The sequence below is a fragment of the Cucurbita maxima genome, unplaced genomic scaffold, assembly GCF_002738345.1.
Source record: "Cucurbita maxima cultivar Rimu unplaced genomic scaffold, Cmax_1.0 Cma_Scf00005, whole genome shotgun sequence".
Classification (NCBI taxonomy): Eukaryota; Viridiplantae; Streptophyta; class Magnoliopsida; order Cucurbitales; family Cucurbitaceae; genus Cucurbita; species Cucurbita maxima.
The window spans coordinates 457,912-476,783 of record NW_019272021.1 but is presented as its reverse complement, the minus strand read 5'-3'; the positions used below and the strand labels follow the sequence as shown (position 1 = coordinate 476,783).

General features: G+C 35.3%; 1 protein-coding gene across 1 annotated transcript; it reads right to left on the bottom strand.

The window, feature by feature from the left end:
- Nucleotides 1-17,066, bottom strand: LOC111479978 (rhomboid-like protein 20). The gene is made up of 8 exons (XM_023124914.1): nt 16,818-17,066; nt 16,591-16,691; nt 15,174-15,314; nt 14,935-15,001; nt 1,730-1,881; nt 1,542-1,643; nt 790-912; nt 1-534 (listed from the first exon to the last, which is right to left on the bottom strand). Exons 1-8 carry the CDS (start codon nt 16,840-16,842, stop codon nt 370-372), a joined length of 876 nt encoding a protein of 291 aa, XP_022980682.1. The 5' UTR covers nt 16,843-17,066; the 3' UTR covers nt 1-369.
- Nucleotides 17,067-18,872: the final 1,806 nt, after the last annotated feature.

Genomic DNA, 18,872 nt, shown 5'->3' with positions numbered 1-18,872 from the left:
TTAATCACGATTAGCAGCCAATAAAATTTCTGTAAGAATCTGCAACTTTTATAGCTACCACAGAACAAAAGAATTCTGCACATTCTGCTTCCACAAATATTTCTACCAGCTTAACTTCATACGTACAAACTAAGCAATCTTCTGTAGTCAGACATCAAGTACTAAGAAAATTTGACAGCTACGATACGAACAAAAGGGAAACCGAAAAGAGTTAAGAGAAACAGCCTGATGAGTTTCTGCAACCTATCAAAACTCAGTTGTCAGCAAAAATGCAAGTGTGTCGGACCATAAACCCTGGATACTGAATTTGACTGTTCTCAGAACTGGGGACATCAAAGGTTTCATATACCGAGAAAAATTTTCATGAATTTAGTGCGATTGTGATTCGAGAAGCATGTTTGTCGCAATGTTAACGTCATTTCCAGCATGCACAAGGGCCTGCCTCGCTGAGTTTCTGTCGAACCCCATCGAAACAAGTGTGGCAATGGAGTTCTCGGGTGGTTCTGTGGCAGTTGGCACAGGAGGATGACTCCTCTAAAGTAGCACAAGAGAAAGCAAACCAGTTTAGAGGACATAGCATCAAACTTACAATACCAACATTAGCCGTACAGATTATTCAATGGATTATGCCAACATTAGCCGTACAGATTATTCAATGGATTATGCCAACATTAGCAATACCAACATTCTTATAAATACCAAGGCACAGTAAGTTCATGCTTAATCGTTTAGCTTATCAAAATGTGTTTAAACTAACAGCAAATAGAAGCATTCGCCAAATGTACTAACCTCAACCTGGCGGCCCACGAAAGATGGCATGTTTCCTCTAACATTTCTAGTTGGGGCTGCTGGAGGATTTCCCGCGGATGGCAAAGAAAACCGTGAAAAAAATGAACTGACGAACTCTGGAAACTGTAAGAGCCAACAAAAATACAATAATACATTTTTTTAGAGAACTAGAAAGATCTAATGATTGAAAACTAAGTGAACCTACATCAAAATGAAGATGAAATCGTCACATAAAAGATCAAAATTTCGAACATCAGAATATTATAGAAAATTTTGAAGGAAAAAAAAAGCTCGTGTATATACAAGTTTGTCTGTCAATATAGAGGATAAGACTTGTACAAGTAATCAAATGAGCACGAAGGAGACTTTTTTTTTTTTTTTCTTTTCTCGGATAAGAAAAGGCATTATTCTTATATTATATAAAGGATAGATGAGGCAAAGCCAAACCAGTGATTGCATAATCAATCAGAATATTGAAGATAAGACAATTTCAAAATAGCAGTTAGATCTTCGAGCAAGTTAGAAGCATCTAAGTGTAACAATTGCATTCGAAATTTTAAAAATAGGAACAAATTATTGTTGAAAGACATAACCTGATGGCTGATGATGGTAGCTAATCAAAAACTCAATACAAGAGAACTCATAAATTAATCATAAGAATCTTGGATATGCATGCAGAATTAGAATTTTACTTTTGATCCTCTAAATTAGTTTAAAGGAACCAATTTGATTATGCAAATTTTGAATTTAACCTTGGCCTTTCGGATGCCAAATACATTCAAACGATATAAGGAACCAGCAAGAATTCCGCATATCCCTGGTAAGATGGATCTTCTCCACGAGGACAGTAGGAGCTGGCAACATCAACAATAAAACTAGATTAGACAGCAAATAAAGTAAAGCAGGTATCACAAAAAGTAGAAATCAAACAGTCCTTAACCTGAAGACCAGCCAGATATATGAAAGACTTGTCAGAGAAACGAACTCCAAATACACGGAACCGAGTTGAAACAGGAATATCAAAGAAGAAGGGTACGAAGGAAGCAAATAAAAGACCATAAGGTCCAGAAGTAACTAGATTCGCTGCAGGATCTGCTCAAAAAGAATGAAATATAAATATTAACCAAGTGAAAATCATAAGAACATAACTTCTGATTCTGAATCTAAGATACAACAGAAATGAACTCCTATGTTAGCAAGATGGCATAAAATCAACAGTCAGTCTCATATTGCAAAAAGTAATTTGGATAATGATATCATGAATCACTCCTCTAATTTTAGAAGCAAGAACCACAAAGATAGCTTCATATGACCATGAGAAAGGCTAAAGAAATGAAGTCCCCAACCTAGATAAAATCTGTTTTTCAAGGAATGAGGCGTTAACACCCGCTTCAATGTCCATGTGTTTTTCAAATTCAAATAACATCTACAAATAACTTCAACCACTCCAATAAACCTTCATAAATTTTCCAATAAACCATCCAGGCAAAGGCTTGATCTTCAAAAAACTTTTACAACTAATCAGACTATTAAAGAAGAATTAGATGACTACTCAACCCTTGGAATAAGGAAAGAAAGATAAAAAGAACCCAGTCTTTCTCTCCTTCGATAAACTGTTGCAAGCTAAGCTGGCTGTTTTCCTTATTTTATTTTCAGAGAATAACATATCTCTATGTAAGGGAGAAAAGCTTCTGTAAAACCCCCAAGTAAGGTTAAGATACTTGGGTAAGTTTAAGGGCCCAAAGAAGAGATTTTCAATACCCTAACAAAGGATTATAAACATTCAAGGTCTTTGGAAAAGGTTTGGAAAGAAAAAGCAAAAGCATAAATGGCAAAAAGATCATTTTTCCAATTTTTGAAATATGAAGTTTTGGACAATGTTTTGAGACAAGAATCGAGTAACGAGGATTCCTAAAACTTGAGTTTGATGCTTTTGGATTATGGATTTTGTTGCTCTCGAGTTTTCCGAAGTTCAGGAGCTATATTCCTTCAAACCAATTCCTACAACTTCTAAACAAATCCCCCAACAAGTTTCATGAAGGATTCGAGAGCTAAAAGTGGTCCACATCCCCCCATTTGAGTATCCATGGTCGTAAGAAAGGAAATTTATTAAAATACAATTGGAGCCTACGGGCAACGTCGTCCCTCCAAACCAATTTCAAACAATTACTAGGCACTTAAAGAAGTAGTCTCATGAAGACCATGAAGGCTAACAAGCTCGGGAGTGAAAGAAAATTGAGTTTTTAAAATACAGGTAAAATTCAAAGTAATTGGGGGTAACTCCAAATTCCACTCTACCATCCCTTTCGTCCCAAATGAACGGATCCTTTAGTTTTGTGGCATTGAGAGGAGAAGAATTCAGGAAAAAGTCGAGGGTTGTGGAGTTCTTTATTATGTTGCCCAATAACCTCTAGTATCGGCAGAAAAATGGGTTGAATGTCGAGAGGAAGAATTGTAAAATTGAGGGGCATCCACTGGAAGTCACTCTTCGAAATCTATTTCTCAAGCTTGAAGGGAAGATAAGGAAGAGAATTGAAAGTGTCTGGATCATCCCAACCAATGACTAGTTTCTAGGTTTTAACTCCGGCGAAGAACTTGTATTCCGGCAAACTTTAACGGCTTATATCTTGAGCTGTGATACACGAAAAGGTATAAAGCCAATCTCTATGTCTTCCTTGCAACACCATCATTAAGCATCACGAGAAATCGAGGTCCAGTAGTCATTATAACTAGCTGTAGAGGTCAATTTTTAGAGGAAGCTCGAAAGGGATCACATGTCTTGTTCCCCTTGGGGAAGAAGATAGATGACATGGCTGGTACAATTGAACCGGGCACGCCAACCCAAATTTTGATTTTCTCACAATTTTTCTCAAAATTAAACTCCTTCCAAACCAGTTCTCACATGTTATCAAGAATCATGATCAGGTGTGTTATAAACTTCATGTTATACTTAGGACCTAGAAAGCTACCCAAACTCAAGATGAACTCTAGCTTCATCCTTGATTTTTAAATAATCTAAATGTTACCTCATGATAAGCTTTAAAGATGGCTCTTTGTTTTTAAGTAACATAAGCTTTAAAGATAGCTCTTTGTTTTTAAGTAACAAGGAAGCTACCCTAACTAACTCAAGAAGAGCTCCAAATTAGCACTTAATTTTTAGAGAAAGCTCGAAAGGGATCACATGTCTTCTTCCCCATGGGGAAGAAGGTGACGACGTGGCCGATACAATTGAACCAGCCACGCCAACCCAAATTTTGATCTTCTCACAGTTTTTCTCAAAATTAAACCCCTTCCAGACCGGTTCTCAAGAAACTCTTGATGGTTCCAAAAAATAAACTAAAAAATAGATCTACCAAAGAAAATTTGAAGTAATTCAAATACCGAAAGTTTGAGATCATAGGACCTGAGCGTCAACGATAGGGTAAGCAACCAATTTGGACATTTCTTAAAAAATACTTGATGGTTCAAAAAACTAAACTAAAAAATGGATCTGCCAAAAAAATTTTTGAAGTAATTCAGATACCGAAAGCTTGAGATTATATGACCCAAGCGTCAATGATTGGGTAAGCAACCAATCTAGACATTACTTAAGAAATACTTGTAAGAATCACTTGGACTTCAATATGAACCTTAAGTATGATTTAAAGGAATATGGAAGAAATAAGCAAAGAACCATGAGCTAAGGACCTAAACAAAGCGTTTTGCTCGAGAATCAAGTAACGTTAAAATAACCCACTAAACAAACTTCGCTTCTCATAAAATTTTAATACTAGGCATAATACGACATATTAACGTTACATATGAAATTTAGTAGTCGTGGGATAAAGTTAAGTAGCTACACCATGTAACGATACAAATTAACCATAATGCCCCTATGGTAAACTACCTCTAGTTCATGACCCAAATGACCTCCAAATATCATGAAACTATATAATAGGCCTTATTTTATATTGTTTAAGGATTATACAAACTTTTAGAACCATTGAAGCAAAAACCAAATTTAGGATGCAATAATGCCCCTAAGGTTCTTTTAAGACATACACCAATGTACAAACACCCTCCAAATGACTTAAGATTTTAAGTTAAAAGCCTATGTGTAAAGACATGAAAGATCACCCAAATGACTTAAGAATCATGATCAGAGTGTGTTATAAGCTTCATGTTACACTTAGGGATGAACCTTGATTTTTAAGTAGAAAGCTACCCGAACTCAAGATGAACTCTAGGTTCATTCTTGATTTTTAAGTAATCTAAATATTACCTCGGATAGCTCTTTGTTTTTAAGTAACCAGAGGGCTACCCTAACTCAAGAAGAGCTCAAAATTAGCCCTTAATTTTCAAGTAACTAGGATGCTATCTCAAGTTAAGCTTTAAGACACTTCTTGGTTTTTAAGTAACAATGAGGCTACTCAAACTCAAGATGAGCTCAAGGTTAACACTTGATTTTTAAGTAATTAGGAAGCTGCCTCATAATAAGTTTTAGGTAGTTTTTGATTTTTAAGTAATCAATATGCTACCTGAAGGTCGTGATTCAGGTAAGCTTTAGGTAGCATTTGATTTTTAAGTAATCAATATACTACCTTAAGGCCATGAATCAAGAAAAGTTACCACACACCAATGTCCTAAAGTAGCACTATATAAACCCCAAGTCCTTTAAGATAGGACGATGGCTGGATACCACTCAAGAGACAAGAATGAAAGACAAGAACCAAGAACTTTGAATCAAAGACAACAAGAACCAAGAACAAGAACTAAGGACATGAACAAGAATTAAGATCAAAAACTAAGAACAAAAGGATAAGAACTAGAACATGAACCAAGATCCAAGTTATGAGATTTAAGAATCGAGAACCTCAGAACTAAGGTTCTTAGATCAAAGTTAAAGATTAAAAATTCAAAACCCAAGACCAAGGCCCTTGGATTAGATCATAATAAAAACTCAAAACCCAAGAACAGACCCTAAGCACCTAAAATCTCAGACCAAGAACAAGAATATGACAAGTTAGAATGTGCTATACTAGCACACCTTAAGGACACAATTAAGAACCTATAAGTAGGCTACTTACAAAGTCTTTGTACTCATTCAAGCTCTCTAATGTTCGAAAGTAACAAGGAGCTAATCGAGGATGGAATCGGAGCTGGAGCATGTGCCATACAGAGTGGCACTATGTTAACATTTTACGTTGTTTTGTTTTACCATGTCCAATGTATTCAAACTTTAATGGGATTACACAAATATCCTTCGACACCCTTCTCAAGCTGAGTAATAGATATCATTCATCCTCAACTTGAATTGGATAGGTTCATGTCCAATATTCTTTGCATGACTGCAACTTCGAGGCATGATTCAATGGTAGCTATGAAGGCTTTAAATAAACTTATTAGCAGTAGCTAGGAAGGCTTTAAATAAACTTATTAGCAGTAGCTATGAAGGTAATTTGAAACTGACTATCCAAAGGATTATAAAAAACATTTTCAACTGGCTATAAGGTAGCTTAAGCAGTTATTAAACAAGGAGAAATGACTTTACACCAACTAAGAACCGTGTAAGTAACACAAGAAGAAAAAAAAAAATCGAAGTCTTGAATCGTATTGGAGAAAATGAGAGAATTCCTTTCGAGCCATAACAACCAAAGGAAGGCCCTTGTGTAGTTAAGCCAAAGAGTCTCCTTTCATTCTTGAACAAATGACCACGGAGGACAATACTAAGTAGAGCCCGAATATCTGTCGGAGGAGTGACTGACCAACCAAAACTTTGGAAGATAAATTCCCAATAAAATCAAGCAAAGGAACACAAAATGGGAGGAGATTGTGAGTGCCGGACCCTTGTACACATAATGCAGCATGAGGGTGATAGAGAGATGCCCGGAGTTCTTCTTTGCAGCTTATCCTGAGTATTGAGACAAACATGGCTAAGTTCCCAAGGGAAAAACTTTAATGTTTTGGGATATTTTCCAGCCAAATCATCTTATACAAAGCTTCTGCGCCTTGGATACCTGCAGTGGACTGTGTTTCGGCCAAAGATTTAGCGAAGAAACCATTATGATATAAATTCCAAACCCAAACGTCAGCTCTTTCAGCGAGAATAATATTAGCAAACATGTGCGAAAGCCTAGCCCACTCATTGGTTTAAGACTCTGTAAGGTGTCTTCTGAGATTGAGGCCCCATGATGCTTATTCAGAATGCCAGAGGTCAAAGATGACAGCATCTTTGTTAAGAGATAGAGCAAAAAATAATGGAAAATCATCCTCAAAGCCTGTTGCCAATCCAAAAATCAGTTCAGAAACAAGGATTTCCCCCAGTGCCAACCTTTAAAAGTGATGTTGCTGTAAACTGTACTTTTAAAGCAATCACTATGTTTCCAGTGAACCTTGGAAGATACGATGGAGGAAAACCCAGGTTGTTGGTCGAAGTGAACCGAACCATATTTATAAACAATCACTTTTCTCTACAAAGCTCCCTTTTCATTGTAAAATCTCCAAATCCACTTAGCCAAGAGAGACTTGTTTTAATGTTGGATGCTAATGATGCCAACACCATCTTCATCAATTGGCCGGGTGAGCTTATCCCATTTAAGTAGTGGAAACCAGTTTTATCTTTGTAGCCTTTCCATACAAAGTTGCAAACAAATCTTTCAAGCATCTCTTAAATTTCGTGGGGAACAGGGAAAATTGATAAATAATATGAATGGAGAGATGGGCCAACGTGGATTGTAGAAGGGTGCGACAGCAACCCTTTGAAATGTGGGAATGGCCCCAATCATTGAAGCACTTTTCAATCTTTTCAACAATGGGAGTCGAAAAGAAGAAGATTTCGGTTTGTCATTGAGAGGCAATCCCAGATAAGTAGTCGGCATAGCTTCTTTGACCCATAATGAAAAGCAATAGATGATAATATAGGAGATTCGATGCACACTCCCAAGATTTCAGACTTGTGCACATTATTGTTTAAACCCGATGCCTCTTATAAGGATCTTCAAAGGACTTGATGGTAGCAAATAGATTATCAATATGGGACACTTCTAGGGAAGAGAAGAGAACTGACATGAACCACGACCAAGGAATTTATATACCTCAAGGTCCAATTACAAGGATGAGAGCCAAGAAGCTACAACAAACCTTGTACACTTATATTCAAGCTATGGTGAACACATCAAAGGAAATTCTAGAAGACGTTGGAGACCTCCCTTATATGTTGTGCAAAGTTGAGCTTCAAGAAAGAGATGCGTTAAATGCACTTTATGTTGCATTTAATGAACTCAGCTAAATTTATGGAACTAATCCAAGATGACTAATAAGCACATTTCATTCATTGCATTATTTAATTACAATTTAAATATTTGTTTGTCATAATTTTTAATATAGAAGTTAAGGTTATATTGTAACCCACATAGGTTACCATATTCCACCATTAACTAGCCATTTTAATATGGAGGTTGTGGGTATTTCTCATTACTAGTCAATTTAATTTGGGAGTTATGTGTCACATAGGTTAAGGTTGTAAAGGCTATATAAAGCCTTCTTTTCTTTGATTAGAGTCATCACATTTTGGAATTAAAATGAATAGAATTTCTATTTTTTAGCTTTGTTGAGAGCTAAGATTTTCTTTGCAAATTCTTGTGTTTAGAACTTGCATGCTAGAATCATTCAAGTGGAGTGATTCGAATCACGAGTTTTCTTTACTCTTGATCTTGATCATCAAGGTAATCCGTTCCATACTTTCCCTTGAGTTGATTTCATATCATTTGGTATCAGAGTTTGAGGCTCAAGATCGGATATATGTTTCTTTGCATTTATCTCTTTTGATTCTCATCTATATATATATATATATATATATATATTCTAAGTTTGTGTAGCATGTTCACATTTGGTCTAAAAAATTTATAGCAAAAATATATATATATATATATATATTATTTCTGTGCTTTAATTCATGTCGACATATTTTATTAAGTGTTAGATCTCGATCTTATCAACACTTTGTTGTTCTTTAAGATCTTCTAAATCAATTTTCTTGTTGGTAAATTGATTGGATTTAGCCAATCTGTTGCAGAAGAAAAAAAAAAGAAAGAAAGCTTATTAATGTTAAATGTCATATTTTTTTCCTCTATATTGTCTCACATCCCAATTTTTTTGGAGTGTGATTTGTGTGTGCTCAATTATGAGGGTGAGTTTGGAAGGGAGTGATACATTGATTCAAGTGTTGAGTGTTAAACACGAGTGAACTACATTTACGAGTGAACACACGTGAGGGAGCGCTTGTGAGGTCCTTTTTTTTTTTTTTTAACTTTCTTTTGTAACATAGAAAATCCAGACGACAATCCTAACATTACTGATGCACGATGGACAGTAACACAACAACGAACCATGGAAAGACTAATTCGAGGAATAGAAGAGTTGACAGATCGAATAGGAAGATTGGAGATTCAAAATCAAGCTCGAGAGAGGATTCCACTACCTGCGCAATCTACCGATCAATATGAGGGAGACACTTCTGATCAACACGAGGATAATCCACATGCGGTTGGTCGTGGCTTGATGCGAGGGAGAGACCATGGAAGAAGGCATCATAATTTACAATAACGAATTCCTTATGATGATAGAATCGATCGTAACGTGGGGAGCATCAAATTAAAACTTCCTAACTTTTATGGCAAAACCGATCCAGAGGAGTACCTTGAATGAGAGAAAACGGTGGAGTCGGTGTTCAACTGTCATAATTTTAGTGATGAAAAGAAGGTACTGTTATGCATGGCTCAATTCAAACAATATGCTCAAATTTGGTGGGATAAATTGATGTCAAGTAGGAGAAGAAATCTTGAAGCACCAATTGATTCATGGTACGAGTTCAAAGAGTCCATGCGGAAGCGTTTTGTTCCACAATATTTTCAATGGGACATGGCACAAAAGCTTCAAGCATTGAAACAAGAACCCAAATCTGTGGAGGATTATTACAAGGAGATGGATACATTGATGGATCGACTTGATCTCGATGAGGACATGGAGGCTCTCATGGCGCGGTTTCTTAAAGGGTTAAACACAGAGATTGCAGCAAGCCTGATTTACAATCTTATTCTAATATCGAGGAGTTGTTGCACACTACAATTAAGATCGAGAGGCAAATCCAACGAAGGTCTCAACGATATTCTTCTAAAACTTTTTCCAATTCTACCTCTACATGGAAAAAGATAGTAAGAACATTGATTATAAGCATAGAAATCAAGAGCTTGATGAGAAGCCTTAAGCTAAATTTGAGAAAGGTGACAGTTCTAGAACAGGGAAAGAAAAAGTAGAAAAATCTAATGTTCGAAATAGGGATTTAAAGTGTTGAAGATGTCAAGGGGTAGGACACTATAGTAGAGATTACCCAAGGGAAAGTAGGGAATGAATTACCTTGATGAGTAGTGAAAACTCGTTTCTAAACTCATGATTCGAATCACTCCACAAGAGGTTTAATCAATACCACTTGAATGACTCTAGCATGCAAGTTCTAAACACAAGAACTTGCAAAGAAAATCTTAGCTCTCAACAAAGCTAAAAAAAATAGAAATTCTATTCTTTTTAATTCCAAAATGTGATGTCTCTAATCAAAGAAAAGAAGGCTTTATAAAGCCTTTACAACCTTAGCCTATGTGACACATAACTCCCAAATTAAATTGACTAGTAGATGAGAAATACTCATAACCTCCATATTAAAATGGCTAGTTAATGGTGGAATATGGTAACCTAGGTGGGTTACAATATAATCTTAACTTCTATATTAAAAACTAGCTTAAATATGATAAACAAACATTTAAATTATAATTAAATAGTGCAATGAATGAAATGTGTTTATTAGTCATTCTTGGACTAGTTCCATAAATTTAGTTGAGTTCATTAAATGCAACTTAAAGTGCATTTAATGCATCTCTCTTGAAGCTCAACTTTGCACAACATATAAGGGAGGTCTCCAACGTCTTCTAGAATTTCCTTTGATGAGCTCACCATAGCATGAATATAAGTGTAAAAGGTTTGTTGTAGCTTCTTGGCTCTCGTCCTTGTAATTGGACCTTGAGGTATGGAAATTCCTTGGTCGTGGTTCATATCAAGAATGGTGTGGTCCACAAAAAAGAAGAATGAATAATGGATGGAACCAAAGGTGTCGAAGTAAGAAAATGAGGCAACAAAACTAAGATCTCCAAATCCGTCAAAAGGCTAGACTCCAATTTCTGAATGGAAAAAGCAGGCAATACCATAAGAAAAACGCTACAAAAAGCCTACTTTGTAGATTATGAGTCTACCCCTACTATCACAGAGTTACCAACTGAATCATACACATGGAAGTGCTCCAAGGGGATAGTATGCATGAGTTCTGTGTTCTCATGGCTTCAACTGACGGATCTGTTGACAAAAGAAATTCTTAGCTAACTCAAATTTATTCGGAGCATTCATAGCTACCCTTGACAAATTTATTCGAAGCCTTCATAGCTACCATTGACAAATTTATTCGGTGCCTTCATAGCGATCGTTGACATATTTATTTAGGGCTTCATAGCTACTGTTGACATATTTATTTGGGGCCTTCATAGCTACCATTGACAAATTTACTCTAAACTTTCATAACTACCATTGAAAATTTTATATGAAGCCTTCATAATTACCATTGAAGTCATGCCTTGATGTTGAAGTTGAGTTGTCAAAGTCGTGTGATCAATATTGCACATAAACCTATCAATCCAAGTTGAGTAATAGATATATTCATTCTTAGCTTGAGAGGGAGTGTCGAAAAAATAGCCTTAAAGTATGAGATATTTGTGTAATTCCAGAGTTAGTATCCAAGCTGAGAATGAATGATATCTATTACTAAGTTTGTTGAGGGAGAGTGTCGAAAGATAATCGTGTAACCCCAGAAGTAGTTGACCACCCTAATTTATCTGATTGGATTTAATAAGATTTAATCACCTAGTATCTATCTAGTATCTAGAATTATTATATTGATTGGATTTATTTAGATATAGTTACCTAGTCTCTTGAGATTATTATTTAGATTTAGTTATCTAGTATCTAGGAATTATTATTCAAATTTAATGTGACCTATTATCCTTGGATTTATTTAGATTACCTAGTATCTAGGAAATTTAGATTATCTATTGATTTATATTTATCCAATATTTCCCGATAAAAGAAACTGTTAATTCTTAAAAATAAAATAAATAAATAAATAAAACTTGCACCAAAAACCAATTATAAAGTTTTATAACTTGACACAAGCTAATGTATAATCAAACTTCATCTCATCTTAGCCAAGATATGTACCAGACCATTACAAACATTCTCAATGATTAGATATATCCTTCTATAAGAAGACACCTAAGTCCTCAGAGTGGATATTTCTAAAACTCATGGAGATGGTTCCTCCTAGTGGGCAGTTTTTTTGTATGCCCCTTGCTTTCTCATATGCATTCTTTAATTAAATGAAAGTTTGGTTTCTCCTTTAAATAAAAAATAAATAAATAAAAGAAACAGACGTGATTATGCCCATGACACTCAAAATTTATTGCACCTTCAAAATTTCCCGTTATAAAATTGCTAACTGAAAACACAAGTTGTATTATTAAGCTTTCTTCTAACTAGTAAAGCAAATGTCTTCCTCGTAGGATAAAAGTCACGGCTATCATCATTTATAAACATCTGGCCATTGGTTTCTTCTTCCTACACAATCACAGTTGTGTTTTCTCGTTCAAATTCTTAGTTCATTCCAAACGAGTAAAACTAACTTCTTTATGTTAGCTGCTTGCATATTTCCAAGTTCTGCAATTATGATTTCAAAATCTATGCCAACTCGTGTATATTTTTGCTGTCTTCTTTGGCTGCTAAGTGAGAGACCCAATCGTCTTGTTCTTTCAATACTTCAATGAGAAGTTTTTTTTCTTATCTAGAATAAATAAGATAGCTATTTTCTTATTTCCTTTTCTTTTCTTAAATAGAATAACCATTTTCACCCGCATAAATGGAAGTATAAAAGCACAAACAAAAATCAAGTCTAACCAATAGGCAATGGTAAGAAAATGAAAGGAAAGAAGAAAGGGAAAGAACAATATAACAAAACTACAAGTAACAGCCCCAATCATAGGAGTTCTAAAAAGAGGGTAGTTATAAGAGAGCTTCAACTACGACTTTACTGAAAAATATTTATTCTATCCTGTACAATCATGTCCTTGAGTTTTAAAAGTAGCTTCTTCTTTTTTTTTTAACACAATTTCATTGAGGTTTGAAATTGATAAAAGGGATGTAATATCATGATGTTTACAAAAAAAAAAAAAAAAAAAAAAAAAAAAAAAAAAAAAAAAAAAAAAAAAAAAAAAAAAAAAAGTTTCCCGATTTATAATGAGGGAGGTATAATGGTAGGAAGCGACAAATATTGAACAGTTAACACCAAGATATAGTTTGGTAAACAACATTATCAAAGAGTTCTGTATAAGTCTATGTCTTTTCCATGAAAACTCTTTGATTTCTTTCTTTCCACATATTCTAAAAGAAAGTTATGATAAAGTTTTTCCATAGTAGGCCTTTTGCATTCTTGAAAGGATGGTACGTTAAAGTCATATCCAATAAATCCTTTACCTCCCTAGGAAATATGAATGTCCTCCGAAGATATTGAGAACGTTTGTACAGAAATTCTGAGCATATGTGCATGGCATAAATAACGGACTTTGTGTTTCTTTGTCTCTCTTCCATATTTGACACCAATTTGGAAATAGAGTAATGTAGGGCATTCTTTTTTTTAAGATTTTTACCTGGGCTAATGGCTTTATGCGGTTTTCCGAAAGAACCTGCTACTAGTGGAGGAAGACCTCCTAAGGATAAGAGACATAGGGCTAAAGAGAGAGCCAAAAGAGGATTGTGTAGAATCCTGCATAATCTCGAATGTTATCAGTTCCGGTACGTAGACCAAATGATACAATGCGAGCAAAAGTTCTGTTCGTTACTTCTAAAAGGAAAAACTTCATTATTTTAGGGTGATTTCTGTTTCATATTGTCTTTAGACTAAAGTTTGATTTATTACTTCTACTTTTTCCCCTATGTCCATCATTGGACATAAAAGATTTTGTAAAGAAGACCCCTTCAATTCTTGGAAGCCATGTCAATGAGTCTATTTCATTTAACTATACGACTGGGGCAAGGTCGAAGCTCAATTCTGTCAATTATGTAGCTTTATTATCCTTTAGATTCCTACCAAGTTTGAGGTATCATAATTTATTGACATCATTCCACGTTTCTTTGATTGTGACTATTTTGCTATGAGAGAGTCCATACAAAAGTTGATACCACAGGGCTAGCATGGTATTTTCAATCCATAGGTCGGTTCAGAATGGAAACCAGCCATAGCATCAACAAATGCCAAATCTCAAATACACCAAAAGAAAGACATCAAACTACACCAAATCTCAAATCTCATCCACGGCCTATTTCAACCCAAGAGGGCTCTCTGATTTCAAAGAACAGCACAAAAGCCAGCTTGCCATAAAAAACTGCCTATCAAAATGGAGAATCAGAGACCGCTTCTTCTATTATATGTATGCTCACGATAGGAACCAAAATTTTTCTGGAAATGACTCCACAACAAAGAAGCAAACAAAGCCATAACAAGTGGTTTAGATCTTCTAAAGGCCCCTTGCACATAAAGCACCAATTGAGGCCAAGGACAAAGTAAGGGATTCTAAAGGATAAAATCCAAGGTGTTAATAATTCTTTCTAAAGCCACCAACAAGGAAAAAAATGGAATTTCATTCTGAATTTCCTCTTCCAAAGTTTACAGAATATATGAGTAGAGCCTCATTGGAAGAAAAATAAATGAGTAGCGAGAAAGAAGAAACTAAATGGTTACAAACACTTGCCAAACAAAAATCCTAGAAAGATCAAGAGGCCATGCACATTCGTCACTAGGCCCAGCTAACTCCCCGGCATGTTAGCTACTTGCTAAGAAGGATTTCCAGTTCTATTAACAAATTTTAGGGGAGAAAAAGTAAGGAAAGTAGAACTGTTCACATCTAAAAAATAATAAGGAAAGGGATGGACAACAAAAAAAACAAAACAGTAATTGAGCATGAGCTTAAAATTATGCTAGCTCCCAAGCATACTAGTATATTAAACAAAAATGCATACCTTTAAGTAATGATATCGCGAGGACCTCAAAAAGTAAAGAGGTTATTATAGAGAACAAAATAAAGACCTGCATCACAATGGAATATTAATATAAATCTATTTAAGAAAAAACACATCACTATGGAAAAAGAACAAATAGAGTTTTGTTGTGATCCACTCAACTTAAAGATCACGACTGGTTCGTTCATTATAACATATTTTAATAAGATCCTGAAACATGAATTGAATAAAAAACTTACCGAATATTTGTTGGAACCTATCTGTCTTTCAAATACTCGGAAGTAATAGAGCAGAAACAGTCCGAACATCAATTCAGGAGTAGATGAAAAGGCAAAAACTGACGTTACTAACTTCCAAATGCGAAGCTTCACAATCACATCCTGCCATAAGGATGACAATTAACTGGTCAAAAGGGTCCACCTACCAGGAAAATTAAGAGGTAACCTCTACCATGGAAAAGGGATAAAATAAGTCAAATTTAAGTCTTGCATAAAAGGAATATTTGCAACGAAGATGGAATAGAGTCAGAATGATAAAAATAATAGTTCTACAAAGTGGATCCCTTTAGCACAGCTTATTTGAACTTGTGTCACTTCCAAACCCTTAAACAAAAACTTTCCACCTATCCTAGTAAGCTCCTCTCCAAAAGGACCTTCAGCTTCTTGTCTCCAAATCCTTAAAATCCTTAATCCAACCTCCAATATTTACAGCAACGCAGAATAACATTGGAGAAAGGAAATTCAAATGCTGCCCATCCACCCAAATGTCTTCTCAAATTTCAATTTTATCGTTGTCCCACCATCTTAAATTCAAAAACTTCTCAAAATTAGTTCTTAGCTATTTGATGAAAGACCTCAGTGGTACCAACTAATTTCTTCCTTTTCTTTCAAAAACAACCAGGCTCTTCTATCCCAAATTTGTTGACAATAACTGTCAAATTTCCTGAATTCGCGCAAAAAACTTCATAACTATTTTTCCAATTACACTACATTCCCTTTTCTAATGTTCCAGTTCTTTAACCTGCCTTTTTCGCTGGGCCGTGATGTAATATCTCATCTCAATATCTCATTAGCTGGCTTAATTAAGAACTGATTGCACTTCCTTCATTTCACAAATTAGAACTAATCCTTATTTAAATTATACTAAAAATATTACACATACAAGACTCTAAAAATGTCACGGAACGTACATTACGAATGCCTATTTGTTAAATACACTATTCAAATGCCGCATAGCCAACCACAAGGCTACTTCAAACACCCTTTCCTCCTCCAGCAACAAAGAAATTGCTTAAAGAGATATATAAAACAAAGTAGAGCCTAAAATAGCAGGTGGCCACTATAATTCAGAATCAAAAATGCAGAGATCGATTTAACTAAGTCATTACAAATACATGAGGAAAAGAGGATCCCCACGTTCAATTACCAATCAATCAACTCGGCCAGTTCGATCTATAATCTTGGGACTGAAAAAGTAGCTTCCAGTCAACAACTATACGCACAATAAGTCGCGGAATGGATAGTCAAACACTGAACCAAGCAATAAGGCTCATTCAACCGAAGAAGCCAACCTACTCTATCCCGAGATAACCAAAAAAAAAAAAAAAAAAAAAAGGCACCAAAAAGCATCTCGCTAGTCTAAGAGAGAGAAGAGTACCTGATAGGACAAGCCAAGCTTAATTGAACGGCCTTGGATCCCAAAGAAAATGGTGAAAAGAGCGGAGGCGATGACGAAGCTCCGGGTGACAGGGGCATTGGCTGCGGACACAAAGACGAAGCAAATCGATCAAATAGGATAGAAGAAATTGAAAAGGGAGAAAGGAGTAATATGGGTGGTTAAGCATTAGAAGAGAAGAGAGAATAGGGAATTTGAAGAGAACTCACTGAAACCAGACGGGCCGCCGTTCATCGTCTTAGAGAGGAAGCAACGACCCGCTCAGACGGTCAGAGGCTTCTCAATCTGATTCTGATTTCGATTATGATTTTGATTTTGATGTTGTCTGCTGGGAAGAACTCGGGAGTGGAACTCGATTTCTCTTCCTCCTTTCGGTTGGAAACAACTATTTCTATTCCTTTTCCTTTTCCTTTTCCTCGGGAGTTCTCCACATGTTCTACTCATTCCCCACCATACATAAATGTAAATATTTTATAAGCTAGTAACATAACAACAACAATAAAACTATATTCTTTCACAATATTTAATTATAACATATTTCAACTTACAATCCCTAACTCATACTTCGGTCCAATAAAAGATTAACTTAACTTCTTTTGTCTCTCGAACCTGAGAACACCCTTTATTGGTGTTACCTCAAGATCTCTACGCATTCGAGCTCTTTATCTTTTGTGTAGCCTCATTATTCGCTTTGGACTAGGTTTGGACATAACGACAAGCACACTGTGGATCGATACTTTTTTCCATACAAATTCTCAAAAGGTGTCATGTCAATCATGGTTTGATAATTGTGGTTAAACGCGAACTCCAGCAATGTAAGTGAATGTCCCAACTACCTAAAAACTATAACATTCAAGCCCACAACGTATCCTCTAGAGTCTACTTTAGACGTTCAATGTGTCCACGGTGAAACACCATATTAAGCTGTAACCATGTACCCAATGTCTATTCAATACTTCAAGGTGAAGTAAGGATCTTGATCTGACGCGATGAATATTGGTACTCCATGCAATCTTACCACTTCTTTAGATACCATTGAGCCACTTTATTCTTCGAATAGGTAGATTTTCTGATACAGTAACCCTAATCGGTTCAATCTAAGAACCCTAATAAATACTTTAATATGCAAACTCCTAGTCCACAAATGCTAAACCCAAAAAAAAAAAAAAAAAAAATCATTTTAATTTCATTCCAAATGATTCCAACTCTGGAGAATTTGATCTTACAACCAAATTGAAGAATAAGACCTTTAGATATAAGTATATCCTAGAACCTCAAAACTATAAAGAAACAGCTCAAGGCGAAATAAGATTTGAATTATCGTGTTGATCAAATATCTCAAGACAAGAACAATGGTTTGAGATTTGAATCACTTCACAAGTGAGATTGAAGTCAAGTTTAAATGATTATAAGCGTGCAACCTAAACTACATACAACTGCAAAGAAACATAGTCCTTAGCTAAAAATCACAAATACTCTTTTACTACATTTTTCAAGTCTATTTTACAAATATGATATTACATGGTTTTATATAGCCTCAAAATAAAATCATTCACTTTGTAAAAAGTATTTCAAGAGTTGTAACCTCATATTCGATGACTATAATTAGCCATTATGTACGCATTAATCAAAACACCATGACTCTAAATTATTATCCACCCAAAATATGTAACCAATGAAGAATAAATAAAGTTCATCTTAGTTGAAGTTCAAATTTCATGGTTGAGATGGCTTGGTTCATATCATCTTAGCCGCATGCAGTCTAAATTTAATGTCTAGCACAATTCTGACTAAAATGAAGGTGAAGGAGAATTCTTGTTTTGTACGGGAGAGTAAAAGTGTGAAAATTACTCTCATATTCTTTATCTCACTGCTGATATTTCTTTCATTTACTTTGTATTTATATTGACTCTACGAGTGTATCAATCACAACCCATATAACTGGGTACCCTTTGGTCATTCGGGAAAATCTCACGATTAAATCCATAGTGATGTTCTCCATTTTCATTCTGGCATACTACATAGTTGTAATAATCCTACAAGTTTTTATCTCAGAGTTTTGACTAGTTGACAAACTAGGCATTTGCTCATGAACTTAGCCACAATTTGCTTCATATTCCTCCACCAATAACATTACTTCAAATCTTGATACGTCTTGATACTACCTTGATGTATCGTGAATGATGGGCAATGAGCCTTAGTTAGAACATTTGTTCTTAGTTACGCATACTAGGTAGACAAAGTCGTCCACGTTATAAGAGTCC